Source organism: Corylus avellana, chromosome 3 (assembly GCF_965113065.1).
Source record: "Corylus avellana chromosome 3, dhCorAvel1.hap1.2, whole genome shotgun sequence".
Classification (NCBI taxonomy): domain Eukaryota; kingdom Viridiplantae; phylum Streptophyta; class Magnoliopsida; order Fagales; family Betulaceae; genus Corylus; species Corylus avellana.
The window spans coordinates 30,086,247-30,105,654 of record NC_142492.1 but is presented as its reverse complement, the minus strand read 5'-3'; the positions used below and the strand labels follow the sequence as shown (position 1 = coordinate 30,105,654).

The following is a 19,408-nucleotide window of genomic DNA, read 5'->3' as shown; positions in this document are numbered from 1 at the left end:
CAATTTCTATTACTTTGGACATCTTTGTTAGTTTTCAACGATAAACTCAAACGATTTGACTTTTTATGCCTATTATACCCTTATGTTAAAACTACGCCATTTTGAGCCCCCCAAACTTCAGAACCTTTTTTTTTTAAGGCCACCCCGATTTTCCTTTTTATTTTTATTTTTTTAACATTTTGCCTTTTCTTTTTCTTTTATTTGTTTTTAAAGAAAAAATCTATAATTTTAATGCTCAAAACATGTCATTTTGGCTGGGCTGGGGTGGGTGTTGTAGTTTTGGGCATTTTTGAAATTTCAAGTGGATTGGGTGAGGGTATAATGAGCATAAAAATACAAATTGTTTGAGTTTAACGTTGAAAACTAATAGAAGGGGTTCAAAGTCAGAACAAATCAAAGTTCAAGAGTAAAAAATGAGAGATTTGAAAGTTGAGGGGGGTTTGTCGAATCGGCTAAAAGTTTAGGGGAGTAAACTGAAGTATCTCATAAAAAAAATTCACAAATACAAATCGAGTCTTAGGCCCCGTTTAGTTTGCGGAATAGACTATTGGATTGGACTAGCTAATACTAGGTATAGCTAGTCTTTTGTTTGGTAACACTCTATTCCTGAGAATAGTCTATTTCTATGGGATTACTAATCCCATACACACAGGGTTAGCTAAACCACTAATCATTTCCTGTGAGATTAAATTAATTGTGTAAATTGCCACAAAAAACCACACCTGTGAGATTAAATTTCGTTCTCTCTCTGATTCTTTTATATTTCTCTCTCTCTCTCTCTCTCTCTCTCTCTCTCTATATATATATATATATATCTTCGTTTCTCTTTTCTCCATTTCTATATTTTGGTTTCTCTCTTTTTCGATCCTTCTTTCTATTTTTTCTCTGATTCTTTTGGTACAGTTTTTTCTGCAAATACAAACGGATTTTTTTTTTCCCTATGTTGTCTCTCTTCTCTGTACCGTTTCTTTGTTTTTTTTTTTTTTTTTTTTTTTTTTTTTTTTTTTTTAATTATGTTTTTTGATTTCTTTTGATTCTCTGTACTGTTTCTCTCTGTTTCTCTGTTTTTATTTTTTTTATTTTTATTTTGTTTCTCCGAATCTCTTTTTTCTCAGTTTTTTTTTAATTTTTTATTTGACGGAGAAACAAAATCTGAAAGGTTTTTATAAAATACAAATATATAATATGTTTTCTGATTTCTTTTGATTCTCTTTACATTCTCCAACTATATTTTTTTTATTTCAAGATTGTGTTTGATTCTATTTTCTCTAACTATATTTTTTTTCTTATATAAATAATTTTGTAGCATAATTGCAAAAAGAAAAAAAAAAAAGGCTACATACCTGCCATAATTAAAAACAAAGAAGAAAAAGAAATTATAGTAAAGTTGTTTATATTTAAAAAGAAAAAGAAAAGAATGAAAGTCCTTAATAATATAAATTATATTTGTATTATAAGGGTATTTTAGGAAATTTGATCACAATATGATTCAATTCACCAACATATCGTATTGTATCAAACGAAAGAATAAGATTAGCTAGTGTATTCCAGCGTTACAACCAAACAAATGAATAAGAATAACTAATCTATTCCACACTTTTCTATTCCCAGTAGTAGCTAATAATTTTTCAATGGACTAGACATTCCGCGAACCAAACGAGGCCTTAATGGGATCAAGATCCCCTCCCATTGAAGGGATAATTGGAGTTTCTCAAATTGTAAATCTTGGCCATTCAATCTCATCCAATGGCCTACAAAATGACATGTGTCCCATTAAAATAAAAATAATAAAATATTATTTAACTTAAAAAAAAAAAATTTAAAATCAATTAATAAAAAGTTAAAATCAAATAATAAAAAAACTGAGGTGGCTGGCCACCCCAGATCGGCCGGTCAACCTAGGGGTGGCCGAACCACTCCCGAGGGTCATGAGGCGGCCGGTTTGGGGTGGCTTTAGCCACCCCATGGCTGAATTGGGGTGACCGGCCACCCCATTTTTTTTATTAATTGATTTTAATTTTTTATTATTTCTATTTTCTTTTTAAAAATTTACTGATATTTTATTATCTTAATTTTAATAGGACACATGTTATTTTATAAGCCATTGAATGAGATTTAATGGTTAAAATTTACAATCAGAGAAACTCCAATTATTCCTCCGATGAGAGGGAACCTGATCCCTCTTAATGAGCTCTTTGTTTTCCAAGAAGTAGGGGGTTTTTTAATTCATGCGCCAGGGGCAATTGAAAAACAAAAAGGCAAAACCTCAAAAGAAAAAATAATTTAATTGCTTTTCTTAGAAGCGAACAAAGCAAAAAGTAGAAATTTTAAAAGTTTGTAACCAACGCATTACCCGAGCAACATGGGTCCGATACAAAAGGACCCCTCCCCTACTCTACTCTCCCCCACTCCCACTAGAAGCCCCCTCTTTGGCTTTTTCTCACTTTTGGACTCCATTTTGACTCCTCTACTCTCCCCCACTCCCACTGTGCTCTCTCTCTCTCTGACTAATTTTTATATAATTTTGGTTAGCTTTGATTTTGCTTTAGATCTACCGAATACGCAAAGTCTGTGAACCTACTGCCATTATAGTCCCGTTGAACATCTTCTTTCTCTTTCTTCTTCGATTACAAACAAACAAACAAACCAAAACAAAAAAAAGAAGAAGCCTGAAACCACAGAGGCCAAGCGACTAAACCCTAGATCTGAAATGCTGCAACTCCGGCACCGGCGGGACTCGACTCCCGCCACCACCAAATGGCTGAACAAGGTAAATTTGCGACAATGTCGGGTAACTTTTGTTTCCGATTTTAGAAAAATTGAATTATTCCGACGTCATGTGTTCTTGTTTCGTAGTTTGAGGAGAATTTGGAGCAGTGGCCGCATCTGAACGAGCTGGTGCATTGCTACACGACGGACTGGGTCAAGGACGACAACAAGTACGGCCACTACGAGAGCATCGGGACGGTGTCGTTTAACAACCAGATATATGAGGGCCCCGATACTGACATTGAGACTGGTAACGGTGGCTTCTCTCTCGCACAAATGCTACTACATTCGCTTAAAATGGACTGTGTTTATTTTTTGTTTAGTTTAACTAATACTTCTTCTTTTTCCTATTTGCTCTGTAATGGAAAGAAAATTAAATTTCATCGAAAGAAGATATGCAATTTTCGGTGAGATATTTATTGGCGGAAATTAGTAGTAAAAAAATTTAGAAAGATATCTGTAAGATATTTATTGTCTTAAATGGAGTGATAAATATAATTCACCGAAAGAGAGAAAGTTCTACAGAGAATTTATTTTGGAAAATAAAAGAAAAAAAATTCAGTTTGCTGTTCATGAGACTTTGTGATTAATGTTTTGTGTTGATTTAGTGTTATGTGTTGTGGTGTTTGTGAAATTATTTTGAACCGTTTTCAGAAATGCGTCTTGCCAATGCAAGGCGATCAAAGGCAGAAGATACTACTGATGATGACGTTCCGAGCACCTCAGGAAGGCAATTTACGGAGCCGTCTGTTCTGAAGGTTGCATTCTTTTGAGTCTTATTTATAGTGATATCAAATGTGGCATGAGTCTAATTTCGTTTCGTAATTCTTTGGTTTCTGTATTGTGGAAAGTTTGGTGAAATGTGTGCTACTCTAGTTCCCTTCTTTGTCTCCTAAATTTACCTCGATCTGAATGTTTTTGATTTGCGGATTAATTCGCAGCATTTTGGTCCATCTCCCCTTCCTGCTTATGAACCAGCGTTTGATTGGGAAAATGAGAGGTCAATGATATTTGGTCAAAGGATTTCAGAAGCTCCTATATCACAGTATGTCACTCTTTTGTTATTTTTATTATCCTTTCCTTTTTGGCCATTAGAGTATGTTAGTTTTGTAGTCATATTACCAAGTAGAATCTTTATATCAGCCATTTAGTTTTTTTCCCCCAATTAATTCTCTCTTTCTCCTTCTTTGTTTCATTTTGGGATGGTCATAGCGGATTAAAGATATCTGTTAAAGTTCAGTCATTATCATTTCAAGTGGGATTAGTTGGTGAGTGTTCTGCTCTTGGTATCGTCTCAATGTTATGTTACTGTATTTAATTTACTGGGTTAAGGTGTTTCAATATTTCTGACTTAGACTTCTCTCTTTCTCTCTCTTTCTTAGAGCCGTTTTATGGTACAATTTGCTTATATAATAGGGAGAGAAGAGAAAAGTTGTCAGAGGATTTCCATTTTCATGTGTTACCTACTGAATTGCAGGATGTAAGTATAAGTCCGATTCAGCACTTGTTTTTCTGAAATTTTCTATGCCCTTTTTTTTTAACAGAGAGTTAATTACCGCTTACATTATAACTAAGGAATTTACTGTTTCCTTTGACACCATTTTCAGGCTAATGAACCACGTGGTATCTTCTATTTAGATGCTCCATCAGCATCAGTTTGTCTGCTAATCCAATTAGAAAAGCATGCCACGGAAGAAGGCGGGGTTACCTCTTCTGTTTATTCACGTAAAGAACCGGTATATACAACAAAGGCACCTTTACATTTTTCTTTCTTACTAGCTGCCTTCAACTTGTTTATTAATGCACCGAAAGTTGCTATCTTGTGTGCGTTACCAGTCAGCAACATTATTGGTGCGCCTTTTTTCATTTTGTTTCTTTCTTTCCTTTAAATGGTAAAATTTCCACTCTCTATTGCCTTAGTTGTTTCCGAATTGGGTTCTGTTGATGTCTTGAGAAATTAATGCCTCTGTTTTTAACACTTTGCTGAATTTTGTTAACCATTTTGAACTCTTGGTGCTTGATGTGGATATGAGGTTTGGGCTAGAGTTACTATCAGCTATGCCTGTCCTGGCTTTGGTCTCCACATATTTTACTGGATTGCAACCTTAATCTCGGCATTTGTATTTGATCCTCACTCTTGTTGGTCCTATACGATATAATACCATGATAAACACATACTTGTTAATTATGTTGACATGGTCTCTAAAGGGTAGTTCAATCGGCTAGGGACCACGCCTCATGAAACGGACGTCATTAGATCGAATTTCCTCTCTCCTCCTCCTCCATGGGACAAAAAATTATGTTGACATGTTTTTGTTGATCTCTCTCTCTCTCTCTCTCTCTCTCTCTATCTATCTATCTATCTATGTGCACATGTGTTATTGATAACATCCTTTTATTCCCTTCTTTTGCATTAATTCAATGCAAGCTTGTTGTTGTCATTGATTACTTGATCAAAATGTTCGCTTTTGTGTACTGATGTGTTCCCTGTACCTGAGCAGGTGCCCTTGAGTGAGCGAGAAAAGCAGAAACTGCAGGTGTGGTCTCAAATAATGCCTTACAGAGAATCCTTCGCCTGGGCTATTGTTTCATTATTTGATAACAGCGTTGGTGCAGCTTCTGGTGGGGCTGCTTCCCCAAGCAGCCCTCTTGCTCCTAGTGTGTCTGGTACAAGTTCCCATGAGGGTGTCTTTGAGCCCAGTGCAAAGATCACATTAGATGGGAAGCTGGGTTATTCAAGTGGAAGCTCTATTGTAGTCGAAATATCGAGCTTGAATAAGGTTAAAGAGAGCTATACTGAGGACTCACTGCAGGTGCGGAAGAGATTTATATCTTAAATCTAGTTGCTTTTTAAGGTTCCTCTTTATAGTGGTTAAGAAATTATACATGAAAAATTATAGCTAAAATTTTTGCATGCTGATGAATTAATTTGGATTACTTGACCTTCACTTAATTGTCCCCTTGTCATATTTACAACATTCTTGGTATCATGCACTTGCTTGCTTAAATAATTGTAAACGTTATTTCCACCTTCATTCTCTCAGCATGTTAGCTTCCCTAAGACTTATAGCTTGCAATTTGTTGTTTATGTACACCCCATAACTTCTTCTATCACCACTTTGTCATCTTCTAGTTACATTTCTTATCAGTGTAGTATAGCTGATTTGTTACTTGATCTCATTGATATGTTACTTAATATTTGGGTCTTTAATTATGTACTTGAGCCTCTTGAGGATGCCTGTCATCATAAGGAACCAGTTGGTCTTCGCAATAATGCTTTGATACCAGGGTTTGAACTGTTATTCTTGAGCTTTAACTACTAATTTGGAATAACTTAAGTTGTAACATTTGAAAGGAAGGATATGGCAGAAATATGTGGAACTGCCCTTCTGAAAATGTTTACTCCAGAATAAATTGACAGGTGCTCTATCACAAGCAGAAGCTTGTTAGGTAAAAGGCCTGGGTAGAACCCAACATGCAAGTTTTCCGGCATGTTGCTTCTCTGTGCTAAATTCTTTGGATAATCTGATAATGGAGTTTTCACATAAGAACTGGTTGAACATGATAATTTTTTGAAACCACTGTGACCTCAAGTATGCTGGAGTTGTGGAGTTAATTTATCTAGGTAAATTTGGACTTTTACTCTTTAATTCACATTTTTGTAAGGTTTGGAGAATTCATCATTATATTTTTCTTTTGGTTCTTTTTCTATTGTTTGAGGCGATTGGGAAAGGAGGCTTTGCATGGCCCATAGAGATAAAGAATGTACATGGAGGCTTTGGTCACAATGCATCATTTTGACCGAGCAAAGGGAATCCAGGAGAGTGTTATTTTGATACTGTCAATGGAATAACATAAGAGTTTTCTAGCCAACTAGCAAGGAGGCAACCCTCTAATTGTTTTAGAGTCACTGTTCTTAATGCTTGTTAAGGAGTACTTTTGCATGATGCAGTTAAAATGTTGATCAATAGAGTTTACCATGAATATTAGTTTAACCCACCTAGGAAACTGCTAATTTGCTAATGTTTGTTTGTTTGTTTTTTTTATTTTTTTTTATTTTTAATTTTTAATTTTTGCGATAAGTGAATAATTTATTATTAAAAAGGATGCTCTTTATGGTTTAATGGATTCATCCCCAAAGTTCTCTCACTTTTACCCATTCTAGACTGACTGGTTTTTTATCTTCTTGAGAAATAGATACTCCAGATCCGTTGCCAGATATTATTTCTTTATGTTCATAAAGCCCAAGAAGCTTGTAAAAATGTAACCTGCCATGGGTGAGCCTGAAGTTTTTGAATCTTCTCTCTCTCTCTCTCTCCCCCCAAGAGGATGCATATATCACTTGCCATATGTCATATTTATCCATTCTTACTTTCTTTTTGATGCCAGAGGATGAGTTACACATCCTTAAAGGATTCCTTCTTTGTCTTGTTCTCTTTATTTCCTCCTCACCAGTGTATTGCCACTGTAACTTGTAGTAGCTAAGTTTCTTCATTTGATGTCAGCCAAAAGGCTGAGAAATGTACTATAGTTGCTAAATGCAAGTCTAAATTGAACTAAGCTTGAAAATTGCTGAAAGATGAGGAAAGTGAGAGACTAACTGCAAGACAATGACTTAGTTTACCATTAAGATATAAGGAATGAGTCCCTAGTTGGCTTGCTTTTGATTACTTTTATGTCATTATTCATTCCTGGACATGCGAGTATTTGTGGATATGTTGGTTAATTGTATGTGGATGAATTTTTAGCCATGCAAGGGCACATGAATAACCTATTTAGTAATTAACTGAATCCCTTTAATGCGTTTATTGCTCTCTAAAGATGTTGCACTTATACAATTGTCTCCCTTCCAATTTGTAGCAACGCCTTTGTTTTTCAATTCTTATTTTTTATTTTTAAAATCTAAATGGCAGCATGTAAAGTTTCCTTTTCACTTATCATTAAAAGGTTCAGAATATTGTGCTCAATGTCTTCCATAATTAGTTTTCCTATTCTATGTTTAATGTTTAGATGTTAGTGCCTTCTAATATATATTTTTTTCTCTTGTTTTTTATTTGTTTATATATATTTTTTATTTTTTTATTTTTTTTTATGTAGGATCCAAAAAGGAAGGTTCATAAACCTGTCAGGGGTATTTTTAGACTGGAAATCGAGAAGCACCAGATTGGTCATGCTGACATGGAAAATATATCAGAATGTGGGAGTGTGACCAATGATTCTGTTGATCCGGGGGACCGCATTGCTGATTCTGCATTGAGAAAGTTATCCAATAATGGTTCTGATGGGCCTCAGAGTAGCAACTTGAAGTGGAATTTATATGATGGGAAAGAAATTTCTGGAAATGGATCGAATGCCCATGAAAATCCTGATTTTGGTGTTGATGATGTAAGTGTTTAAAGCCCCTGTATAAATGATGATCCTCTTCATTTGGGTTAAAATAGATGTAGTCCCTCTGAAGATTCATGGCCATTTGATCATGATTGAAATGGCATGAATACATCATGAAAAATAGTGTTTCTTATTATTTGCTTAAACTTCTTTTTATGGTTAATTCATGTTTGTTTGATCATGATTGAATACCATGGATCTTGAGGTGGACTCCTCCATTTCAACCCAAATGGAGTTCCCCCATGCATAGTTATATATCTGTGGTTGAATCCAGTTGTAGTGAATCTATCACTTACAGTTCACATTACTTTTGTTCAAAGGTATTAAAATATTGATTTGTGATACCTCATCCATCTAGGTTGGAAGGATCTGTTTGTCATGGATTTTCTCAAAATGTGCACAAGTCTCAGTGAGACGAAGCTGCTATGCAGTTTTTTTGTCTGCTGATTGCTGGGGGATGGGAGATTTAAAGTCCATAACTAGGAAAAGAAAATAACCTCAAAGATGACAGAGTAAATAATCAAAGAACAAGCTTTCTAATTGAAGGAAGCGTTTAGCATTGTCAAGGATTAAAGGAAAGGTGGTTGTTAATTCACCGTAATGATACAACTATTTTTCTAGAAAAATATGTCCACATCTCGCATCTTTCTCCTTTTTGTATATCTTGGGATGTTTACAATAATAAAGTCTACATCTCACACCTTCCAGGGCTTGAATTCTGATGCTATATCATTTGCCACTTCATTTAGAGTAATACATTTTCTATTACTTATTAGTATTTAGTTATTGTGAACTGGTTGATATGATCTTTGATTGTTGTCCTATGCACCTGGATTTTTTCCCCTGAAATGCATACTTTTAAAGTTGGTTGGTCTGACATGGACACGTGTATTGAGAAGAAGCTGACTGGATTTGGGGTCCCATTAAGTTTCATTCTTTAGTTCGGGTAGGGATGCTCCTTCATCCATGTCTTCAGTTCATATCTAGGATAACATTTAAGAAGAAAGGTGAGGGGGTCCACATGTTGGAACTGTATGAGAATTGGATGCAACCCTATTCAGTGGCCCTTTCTTAAACAATGTGCTTCATTTGGCTCAATGAGCTTTATATGAACGCTACTTATCCTTTGTAGGCAGTGTATACTGAAAATTCTATCATGAAGAGACGCAATTAACATTTTGATACATGTCCAGTTTTTTTTTTTTTTTTTTGTAACATTTATCCTAAATGATATGTCGATTAACTTGCAGTTCCAAGCTTTTGACTTCCGCACAACAACGAGAAACGAGCCATTCCTGCAGCTTTTTCATTGTCTATATGTATATCCCTTGACAATTAGTTTAAGTCGGAAGAGAAATTTGTTCATACGGGTCGAATTAAGAGAGGATGATGCTGATGTTCGTAGACAGCCCTTAGAGGTGAATGTCTTGATTTATATTTTCAAAGCAGTGTGCTTTCTGAACTTCATCTTGTTTCACATGTGCAACTATTTTGACTAGGCCATGTATCCGAGGGAGCCAGGTGCTTCACTTCAGAGGTGGGCTAACACACAAGTTGCTATTGGGACTAGGGTGGCCTGTTACCATGATGAGATCAAACTTTCCCTCCCTGCTATCTGGACGCCAACACATCACCTTTTATTCACATTCTTCCATGTTGATCTTCAGACAAAACTAGAAGCTCCAAAGCCTGTATGTTTGCTTTTGTCTTTTTCTCTCGGAATCATGCTTGATTTTATTTTATCTTCTTTGCTTGTTTTTGTATTGTAATAGCGTGTCTTGTGGGTCTGCTTCAGTATTACCATATCCACTCCTTTGAATTAATCATTCTGGCCATTACTTTTCCAGGTGGCAGTTGGATATGCGTCACTTCCATTATCTACACATGCCCAGTATGTATAAACTGTTCTTTCTTCCTACTTTGTCCTTGTAGCTAGTAGAGTTCAGCTTGTCGTTTATTTGTTCTATTTGGCTGCTGTAGTTTTAGTAATTCCTTGACCAGAAGTTTACTTACATTAAGTGTGTCATGCCTGTGGTTTTAGTTCAAGTATCATTACTGTTCAATGGCTATTCTGAAATGGTCATTTTTCAATTCAGGTTGCGATCTGAAATTTCTTTGCCAATTATGAGAGAGTTGGTTCCACATTATCTCCAGGACACAGGAAGGGTATGCTTCACAGAACCTTTTCTATTGTGCAATTTTTATTTTTTTTTGGCCTCAATTAGTTTTCTTTCTTTTTTCAATAATATTTTGGGTGCAAATCTAACTGAGCATTAGTTGATTATTTCTAAGTAGACACCTGATTGTTGAATCTCTCTCCCCCTTGCTCTCTCTCAAATTTATAATGGTTTCATTCTTGTTTAATTTCTTTGTCAATTATGAGAGAGTTGGTTCCACATTATCTCCAGGACACAGGAAGCGCATGCTTCACAGAACCTTTTCTATTGTGCAATTTTTTTTTCCCTTAATTAGTTTTCTTTCTTTTTTCAATAATATTTTGGGAGCAAATCTAACTGAGTATTAGTTAATTATTTGTAAGTAGACACTTGATTGTTGAATCTCTCTCCTCCTCGCTCTCTCTCAAATTTATACTGGTTTCATTCTTGTTTATTGGTGTGTGAAATTTCTCAATTATATATTGGCTTTGACCTGCATGGGTGAATAAACTGCATTTCTTGGGTTTTATTAATTTAGTCTATAGTGCTCCTTCACCAATCCCTCTGTTCTCTTCAACCTTTTCCTTTTCCTCTGCTTCTCCATGAGCACCTCTTAAGTTCTTCATTGAATTGAAATATTTCGAGTTCATTCTCAAATCAGGAAGGAGTTTCTTCATGTTACAAGTTGTAGAACGTGTTAAAGGTTACTATCAATTGATCATCCTGGGGAGAGGGACAAAGCCTTTTGGTTGCTTTCAACAGCCAACAGCAATTCTAGGTTGGAAAACAACTTGGGTTACCTTCGTAAATCCTGATAACCACAAAGACCTCTCCGGGGCCAGTGGTGCAGTAACTTTCTTGGGAGATGCATGGCCATCAAAGAATTCAATGACGGTGGGAGGGGGGAATTCATTCTAATTATTGATGGTAAGATGGCGTTTGTCGAGACTCCAAAAATTTCTGTCTCCTCTTACCTCCATGAAATCTGCCCCTCCCGCCATTGTCATACGCTCACCGGACTTCATTCAGTCATTGTGAATTGTTATATTCAGGTGGTCGCCGGACAAGGTATTCTGATCACTTCAAATGGAACAGGTTTCAGAGTGATCACTGTCATTACTTCCCAGACATCTCGTTCCCCTGGGCAATCTCAGAAAGAAGCGTCTCAGTTGCCTAACTTAGTCATCGCTTCAGCCTCATGCAAGGCCTAAAAATTTCCTAAACAAGCAACTAGGGGCAGAAAAGTGGGAGCTTTGTTTTGAGGATGTTAAACAAATTCAAGAGTCCCTTTTCAGCATTCTTCAAGGAGTTCGGTTACAAACAATAGGCCTTGTCTAATACTCTTCCTGAATGGGAAGGGGAAGCTTCATGTGAAATGGGGAAAATCACGGGTGGTTTACTCTTGGGTGCCCTGTGTAATTGAGCCCAACAATTTCTCAGATCCTTTTGGGCTTGGGGATACCTCAATGCGTGACACTCCTGTTACAGACCTCACGGACAATGTAGGCCTTACACAATTTAGTCGATTCTCTCCTAAGATCCTTGATGTAGTAGCTGGTTCTTCATTAGACGGCTCTGACCCACCTCGGCCTTTTTATAACTAGTGGGTTTTGTTTCATACTTTTTATAATCAGTGGGTTTTGTCCCTGATTTACCCAATAGCCCAACTAGCCCTAGGTTGCAATATGCAGTTGAAAAAAAAGGTGTTTGGCTAGTTTTGTGCCTTTTGAACCACCCACCCTCTTTGGATGAGTGGTCCTCTCAGACCAGAAGTGAAACGAAGAAGACAACCCTTCAATAAATATGAGTGTAACACGAATGAATATGCTCACTTCAAGGCTTACGATAATGTGCTTTCTCAATTTCTCAATTTGTCGTGCTTAGTGAGTTATGATTTTAGAGGACTTAACAGCGTAGGGAGAAGCTTCAACACGACCAGTTTGTTGAGAAATTTAAAGCCCGACGTAATGTGCTTTCAAGAAACAAAAAATCGAAATGATCTCCGCCAACATTGTTTGTGATTTATGGGGTGGGTCTTTCACCTAGTGGTCTTTTCTAACAACTTTAGGAGCCTTTGGAGGCATAATTTTAATGTGGGATACACGAGTAGTGGATGCATAGAAGAGGTAGTGGGCACTTTCTCTATTTCCAATAAATTGAAATGTGCTTTGGATCAATTTGTATGGGCTTTTTCAGTAGTCTATGGTCCCAATGCCGGCTCAAGAAGATGTTATCTATGGGAGAAGTTAACTGGTGTCTGTATCTGGTGGGAGGTCCCTTGGTGAATCAGGGGAGACTTCAATGTTATTCACTTCCTGAATGAAAGGGTAGGGCTTCTTGTTTGACCTCTGCCATATGGATATTCCGTTGGCTGGAGGTTCTTTCAGTTGGTCTAGCAGCCCAAACCCCCCCATGTATGTCCAAGATTGATAGATTTCTTGTTTCTCTGGATTGGGAAGATCATTTCCCAGACCAAATTCGACGCTGGCTTCCTCGTCCCTTGTCTAATCATTTTCCCATCATGCTCAACAATGGAGGCTTGTCTAGGGGTTTGTGCTCCTTTAAACTTGAGAATATGTGTCTAAAAGCAGAAGGTTTTGTAGAGTTGGTGAAACAATGGCGGGATTCATATCTGTTTTTCGTTTCTCCTTGCTTTGTCTTTGCTAATAAACTTAAATGTAAAAACTATGAATTAAAATGTTGGAACAAGGTGGTTTTTGGGAATGTAAAGGAAAGGAAAAAGACCTTACTGGAGGAGATCTAGACTCTTGAGGCCCTAGAAGAGGAGAGATCCCTTTTGGTCGAGGAAAGAGTCGGGAGTGTCAACGCCGAAGTGGATTTGGAGAATTGAATTCTTATGCAAGAAGTTAGCTTGAGGCAGAAGTCTAGGGTGGCATGGTTCGCCTTGTCAACTCTCACAAGAGAAATAATTTTATTTCCAATCTTTGTATTGATGATTCTGTCACTTCCAACCAGGAGGTGATCAATGATAACTTTGGAAGTGAAGGACCTCTGACCTATTAGCCTTGTGGGCAGTGTGTATAAAATTCCCTCTTAGATTCTATCAAGTGTATTGGTTGGAGAGACCGTTTCAGGAGGATGAAGTTCGTCAGGCTTTGCAATGTGGATTGAGATAGAGCATTGGGCTCAAATGGTTTTACTATTGCATTCTTCAGTATTGTTGGGATATAGTGGAGGCTGATCTTATGCGTGTTGTCCATAATTTCCATGGGCATGAGTTGTTTGAGAAGAGCTTTAATGCTACTCTCGTTACTCTTAATAAATTTTGATTATTTATTCAAAAGAAAAAGTTGGGACTTTGGAAGTAAAGGACTTCTGACCTATTAGCCTTGTGGGCAGTGTGTATAAAATTTTGCAGAAGTCCTAGCTATTAGATTGAAATAGGTGCTGAGTGTGCTCATATCTAGCTGTCAGAATGCCTTTATAGGGGATACAAATTCTAGACTGAGTTCTAATAGCTAGTGAGTGTTTGGATAGCAGGTTGAAATTGGGAGTTCCAGGCATCATCTGCAAGTTGGACTTTACGACTATGTCAACTGGGAGGTTCTCTCTTATCTGTTGGGGCATCTTGATTTTGGGGTTAAATGGAGGAAATGGGTTTCTACTTCTATCTCCATGTTGGGGCATACTTTGGGGCGCCTTACGCTTTTAATAAAGTCTGCTGATTACTTATCAAAAAAGAAAAACTTCTATCTCCATGGCTCGCTTCTCTATTTTGATTAATGGTTGGTTGAGTTGTTTCTTTGGTAGTGCTCGGGGTCTTTGCCAAGGGGACTCCCTCTAGCCTTGCATTTTCATTTTAGTCATGGAGGCTCTTAGTAGGTTGCTCTCTTGAGCCATACCTGGTGGTTATTTAGCAGGTTTCCAGGCAGACATCCATAATTTTACCCCTGTGGAAATCTCTCACTTTCTTTTTGCAGAGGATACACTAATTTTGTCTGATGTCGACCATGATCACATCCATAATTTGAGGCACATTCTTTGTTCGAGGCTGTACTGGGCTTGAGGGTCAATCTCTATATTAGTTGAAGTGGCAGAGGTTCTGCATTAGGAAGAGCTGGCCAATATTCTCAGCTGAAGTATCTCTTCTTTGCCCATGAAATACTTGGGGCTTCCTCTTGGTGTCACTTATAAATCTAAAGCAATTTGGAATTGGGCTGTTGAGAAAATGGAGAAAAGATTTGCTAGCTAGAAGAAGATTTAATTGTCTTAAGGAGGTGGCCTAACTTTAATCAAGAGTATACCTACGTTCTATTTGTCCATTTTCCCATTACTAGCCGGTATCGCTTGGAGATTGGAACGGCTTTCATGAGATTTTATTTGGGATGGAATGGGCGGGGGAGCCTAAGTTTCATTTGGTCAACTTGAAGACTATCTACTCCTCAATTCTTAGAGGAGGCTTGGGAGTTAAAAATGTTATGTTGTTAAATAAAGCTTGAGGTAAATGGCTTTGACAATATGTGCAAGATGAGACTTCTCTTTGGAGAAAGGCGATTGATGGGAAATGTGGGGTCCAAGAAGGTGGTTGGTGCTTAGTGGATGCTTGAGGGCCCTACAATGTGTCTTTGGAGGAGTATTAGGAATGGTTGGGGGAATTTCTCCAACTTTGTTTCCTTTAGGGTTGGGGATGTCTTCTCAATATTATATTCGTAGATCTTTTTTCGATAGCTCCCGACAAAGATGCCATGGTGTTGGATTAAATGGTTTTCTAGGGTAATTCTTCCCATTGGAATCCGAGTTTTATAAGAGTAGTTTAGGATTGGGAGCTGGGATCTTTTGACTCTTTCCTCAATCTGTTTTACTCTTTGAAGACTCATCATGGGGAAGCAGATAGAATGTTGTGGACTCCAGCTATTAGTCACGGTTTTGAATTGAAGAACTATTCTCAAATATTATAGGCTGGAGAGGCTTGCCCTTGTCCTTGGAAAACTATTAGGAAGGTCAAGGCTCCACCTTGTATAGCTTTCTTTATATGTACGACAACTTTGGGTAGATCACAATTGAAAATCGTATAAGGGATGGTTTTACTCTTGTTAATTGGTGGTGTTGCCTTTGCAAAAAGAATGAGGCAACCATGAATTGCCTCCTCATCCACTACGAGTACAGCAATGATCTGTAGTACATGGTTCTCATCTTATTCAGAGTTTCGTGGACTGAACATCCTATAGTTGTTACATTGTTGGAAGAATCAAGGGCATGGACATTCCAAAGAGGTTATCTGGAAAGTTATTCCATCGTTTTTAAAGTGGAACATTTGGAGAAAAAGGAATCATCGCTACTTTGAGGATTGCGAGACCCATGTCCTTTATTCTGACCTGAGATCCCTCTTAGATTGTGCTTTAGTCTATGTTCCTTCTTTCTCCTTTTTGAATCTTTTAAACCTTATAAACTTTTTCGATTTTAGACATCTTTAATGTAGTTATCTCTCTTGTATGTACTTTGTGTACGAGGGTTGTGCCAGTTTTTATTTTCAATGAAATTATTATGTATAAAAAAAAGGTACTTTAGTTTTCTGTAACGGGTTTGCATGAGCAGAATACTAGTCGTATTGTTAGTCAGTGGTTTTTCTAATTGTTTATGGACTCATTTTAATGATTATTATCTTGAATCTATAAATTCATTGGTGGCTTTTGTGTGTGTAAAATTAATATATATTGATTATTTGTTATAATAGTTATCTGGAACTAATGACTCCATTGTGATTCAGCATTTAGATATTTTCTGACCTGACATTGCCATTTTATATTCCTTTTTTGTTTCAGGAGAGGCTGGATTATCTGGAAGACGGGAAAAATGTCTTTAAACTGCGGTTGAAACTTTGTTCGTCTTTATACCCTGTCAATGAGCGCATTAGAGACTTTTTTCTAGAATACGACAGGCACACTCTGCGAACAAGCCCACCTTGGGGTTCTGAACTTTTGGAGGTATTGTTCTAATGTTTGCCTTTTACTTTTTAGTAGTTTAGCCTTTTTGTTTATCATCATAATCTTGTCTTCCCCCCCCCCCCCCCCCTTTTTTTTCTCCTTTATAATGTATTCCTTACGCCACATTGTTCCAAAATGAAATTCCTTAATTAACCCTTATGCTAATAACTTAAATACAAAGGTACATGAACCGACACAGAGAAGCCAGGCTTGAAAAGTTTGTTGTCCCTGCTTCTCCAATTCAACATTTTAAGTAATTGAGTAGAAAACTATCCAGATCAGTATCTTTACAAGTCTGGGTGAATACTCCAAATTAGTTTGAGGTTTCAGTGGATTGGGATTCAAAATGCAGCTGCCTGGGCTATTTAGTTCTTGATCAGGTCCCAAAATGTCTGCACAAAACCTAATGGGCAGTTTAGAGGCCGAAAAAAGACTGAATCGCCCTTGGATTCCAACACAGGCCCTAAAATACATATTTGGGACCCACAGTTCTACTGCCTATTTCTTGGATGGCCCCTAAATGCCCTCCCAAGAAGGTTTGAAGAATATTGAAAAAGTTACTCACAAAAAATAAAAAAAGAATATAAAAAATTTGATTCAAGCCCTTGGGAAGGCCTTGCAGAGACCTGTTTGAGTTTAGATTCCCAAAACGTTTGGTGTGAAGACCAAAAAAGCTTACTCCCATTTGGTGTGCCTTGCTGAGCTACGAAATAAAGATCCACTTATGGAATGACAGTGTACTAAGAAGTGCATACCTTTTAGTGAAAAAGCGTGGTATAGAAGGACACAGGGAGCAATAGTTTCCATCAATTATAGAAGGTTTCCTGAAAGCTAGGACAATTGATTGAGAGCGCATCCCATGGTTTCTGGGAAGACATTCCCTTTCAAGGAAAAACAAACCAATAAGTGATTCTCTACAAATAGTGGTTCTTCTGATCCCCTCCTTCCTTTAAGGGAGTCAGACAGCTTTAGAAATGAACTTTGAGCATAGGTTCTTGTAAAATCTCATGGCACTGTATGACGCCCCCCGCTTAATCTCTCTGGTATGTGCTTCTTAAGTTGTCAACCATAAAGTGGGGAGTTGGCGGTGCACTTAAGATATTGGAACTTTTGATTCTTCAGGAATTATGCGGCATGAAATTGAATTGTATCAAATTGCATTGTAAATGTTTGTACATAATATTAAGATTTTTTTTTTTTTTAAAGTCTAATATGCTGTTATTTTTTGGAAGATAATGTTTTTGTTTAATTAATATGACAACTAGAAATATGGTGTTGGTGAATGTACTTTTGAATATTCTAGTTGTGCAAAAACCAATTACTTAAGTCATAATATGATTCACAAGTACTGTATCCATCTAAAGGCTTATGGGAGCTGTTCTATATGTCTATGCCTGTGTGTTCTTGAGTTGTAAGGAGACAGGAACTAGAATCTGGTGAATGACTAGGGACATGCTTTCAAAGCGATTAACTGCTCGTGATCCAAGTCTGTGTCACCTATCAGTGGCTTGGGTCTGACTGGGGTAGTTGTGCCATTACATGACAGCCAAGTTTTATAACAAACAAATACATATGCCATATGTGTGTGTGTGTGTGTATAGAAGTTGACAGGCTTTATCAAAAGGCTTGATTCCAATACATAGTGATTTTCTGTGCAGGCTATTAATAGTTTGAAGAATGTTGATTCCACAGCTTTGCTTCAGTTTCTTCACCCAATTTTGAATATGCTTCTCCATCTCATAGGCAATGGTGGAGAAACCCTCCAGGTTTTCAAACAAATTTATATTAGTTCTTTTTATTAATTATCTTTCTTGTTTACGAATTTAAGGTCCTGATTTTCTTGTGCTGGTTATTTGCCGGAGTGACAAGAATTTACCTTCTTTTCTCACTTGGCTCTTTGCTGTGTTTTGCCATCTCATTTTTTGCTTTTATTATTGCTTTCAGGTTGCGGCGTTCAGAGCCATGGTTAATATTGTCACTCGGTATGTGTTCTAATTATGGTTAATAATAATACATGGGCCAGAATTATAATCTATTATGTACGGTTCAGAGAAGTACAGACATTTGTCTGAGACAAATCTGAGATCATTGAAATCAATGATGCATACCTCTAAATAGATCTATGCTAAGGAAAGTTTGAAGAACTTTGAGTGCTGATGTTCAATCATGATCTTGTATGAAGCATACTCAATATCTTCAGTCTTGTATGAAGCATGTCTTCTTCTGTAATTCTTTTTATTTTGACTAGTTGGCATACATTTATCGTTTTTGCATGTGTTTTTAATTGCTGAATATATAAAAAAAAGTCCCAGACTTTACTTTTGTTCGGTTGATATTATTTTCATCTCTGACCAGTCATTTTTTGTATGTGTGTTTTTTCCCTCAAACTCTATGATTGCATGTCCGGTTTAGTGTTTGATGTGTAAATTCTTTTCTTGGCAGGGTGCAACAGGAGTCGGTTGATGATGCTGAAAGAAACCATTTTCTAGTTAACTATGTTGATTATGCTTTTGATGATTTTGGGGGTCGTCAACCACCAGTATATCCTGGTTTGTCCACTGTATGGGGAAGCTTGGCTCGAAGTAAGGTAAGTCTATCCCATCCCACTGGTTGTTATCATTTACGAATTGTTAGCACATGGTCATCATTATCATTATAACTATCGTTATTTATTTAAAATTGTGTCTTCCTTTGAAATTATCAAAAAAGAAAATTCCATGGTTTTTCCTTTTCCACGGCATAGTGTCCTAGATATCCTGTATATTGCAACTAGGAAATTGAAAGTGGCGCTTAAAGAAGATAAATGTTGCTTCACAACCTGGTCATGAGTTGGTAATGATCACAAAATGCAAAAACAAAGCAATGACAACCTTGCTTGCGTCAATAAATAGTTGATTTTGCATTCTGGATGCTATGTGGTGATTGCTAGGTGTGCTTTAGAGCTAAAATTATTACATCGGCCTTGTATATTTGTTTTCTGCTATATTTTTCTTTTTTTGAACAATACAACTTTATTGTGCAGGCTAAAGGCTACCGTGTGGGACCAGTATATGATGATGTTTTGGCAATGGCTTGGTTTTTCCTTGAGCTTATTGTCAAGTCAATGGCGTTGGAGAAAACTCGTCTTTTCTATCATAGTCTTCCCACAGG

General features: G+C 37.0%; 1 protein-coding gene across 2 annotated transcripts in view; it reads left to right on the top strand.

Annotated features, from left to right (window-relative positions):
• Positions 1–2,425: 2,425 nt before the first annotated feature.
• The window catches only part of SPK1 (guanyl-nucleotide exchange factor), a 32,996-nt gene continuing 16,013 nt past the window's right edge, over positions 2,426–19,408 (top strand). For both annotated transcript variants that reach the window (XM_088514224.1, XM_088514223.1), the window contains exons 1-18: positions 2,426–2,770; positions 2,857–3,019; positions 3,424–3,527; positions 3,711–3,814; positions 3,982–4,037; positions 4,152–4,249; positions 4,377–4,505; positions 5,271–5,582; positions 7,867–8,154; positions 9,408–9,575; positions 9,657–9,848; positions 10,005–10,048; positions 10,254–10,323; positions 16,097–16,258; positions 17,917–18,024; positions 18,203–18,240; positions 18,701–18,845; positions 19,281–19,407. In XM_088514224.1, coding sequence (XP_088370350.1) covers positions 2,711–2,770; positions 2,857–3,019; positions 3,424–3,527; positions 3,711–3,814; positions 3,982–4,037; positions 4,152–4,249; positions 4,377–4,505; positions 5,271–5,582; positions 7,867–8,154; positions 9,408–9,575; positions 9,657–9,848; positions 10,005–10,048; positions 10,254–10,323; positions 16,097–16,258; positions 17,917–18,024; positions 18,203–18,240; positions 18,701–18,845; positions 19,281–19,407 — 2,368 coding nt within the window. In that variant the 5' untranslated portion in view covers positions 2,426–2,710. The remainder of the gene's footprint in view (positions 2,771–2,856; positions 3,020–3,423; positions 3,528–3,710; positions 3,815–3,981; positions 4,038–4,151; positions 4,250–4,376; positions 4,506–5,270; positions 5,583–7,866; positions 8,155–9,407; positions 9,576–9,656; positions 9,849–10,004; positions 10,049–10,253; positions 10,324–16,096; positions 16,259–17,916; positions 18,025–18,202; positions 18,241–18,700; positions 18,846–19,280; position 19,408) is intronic.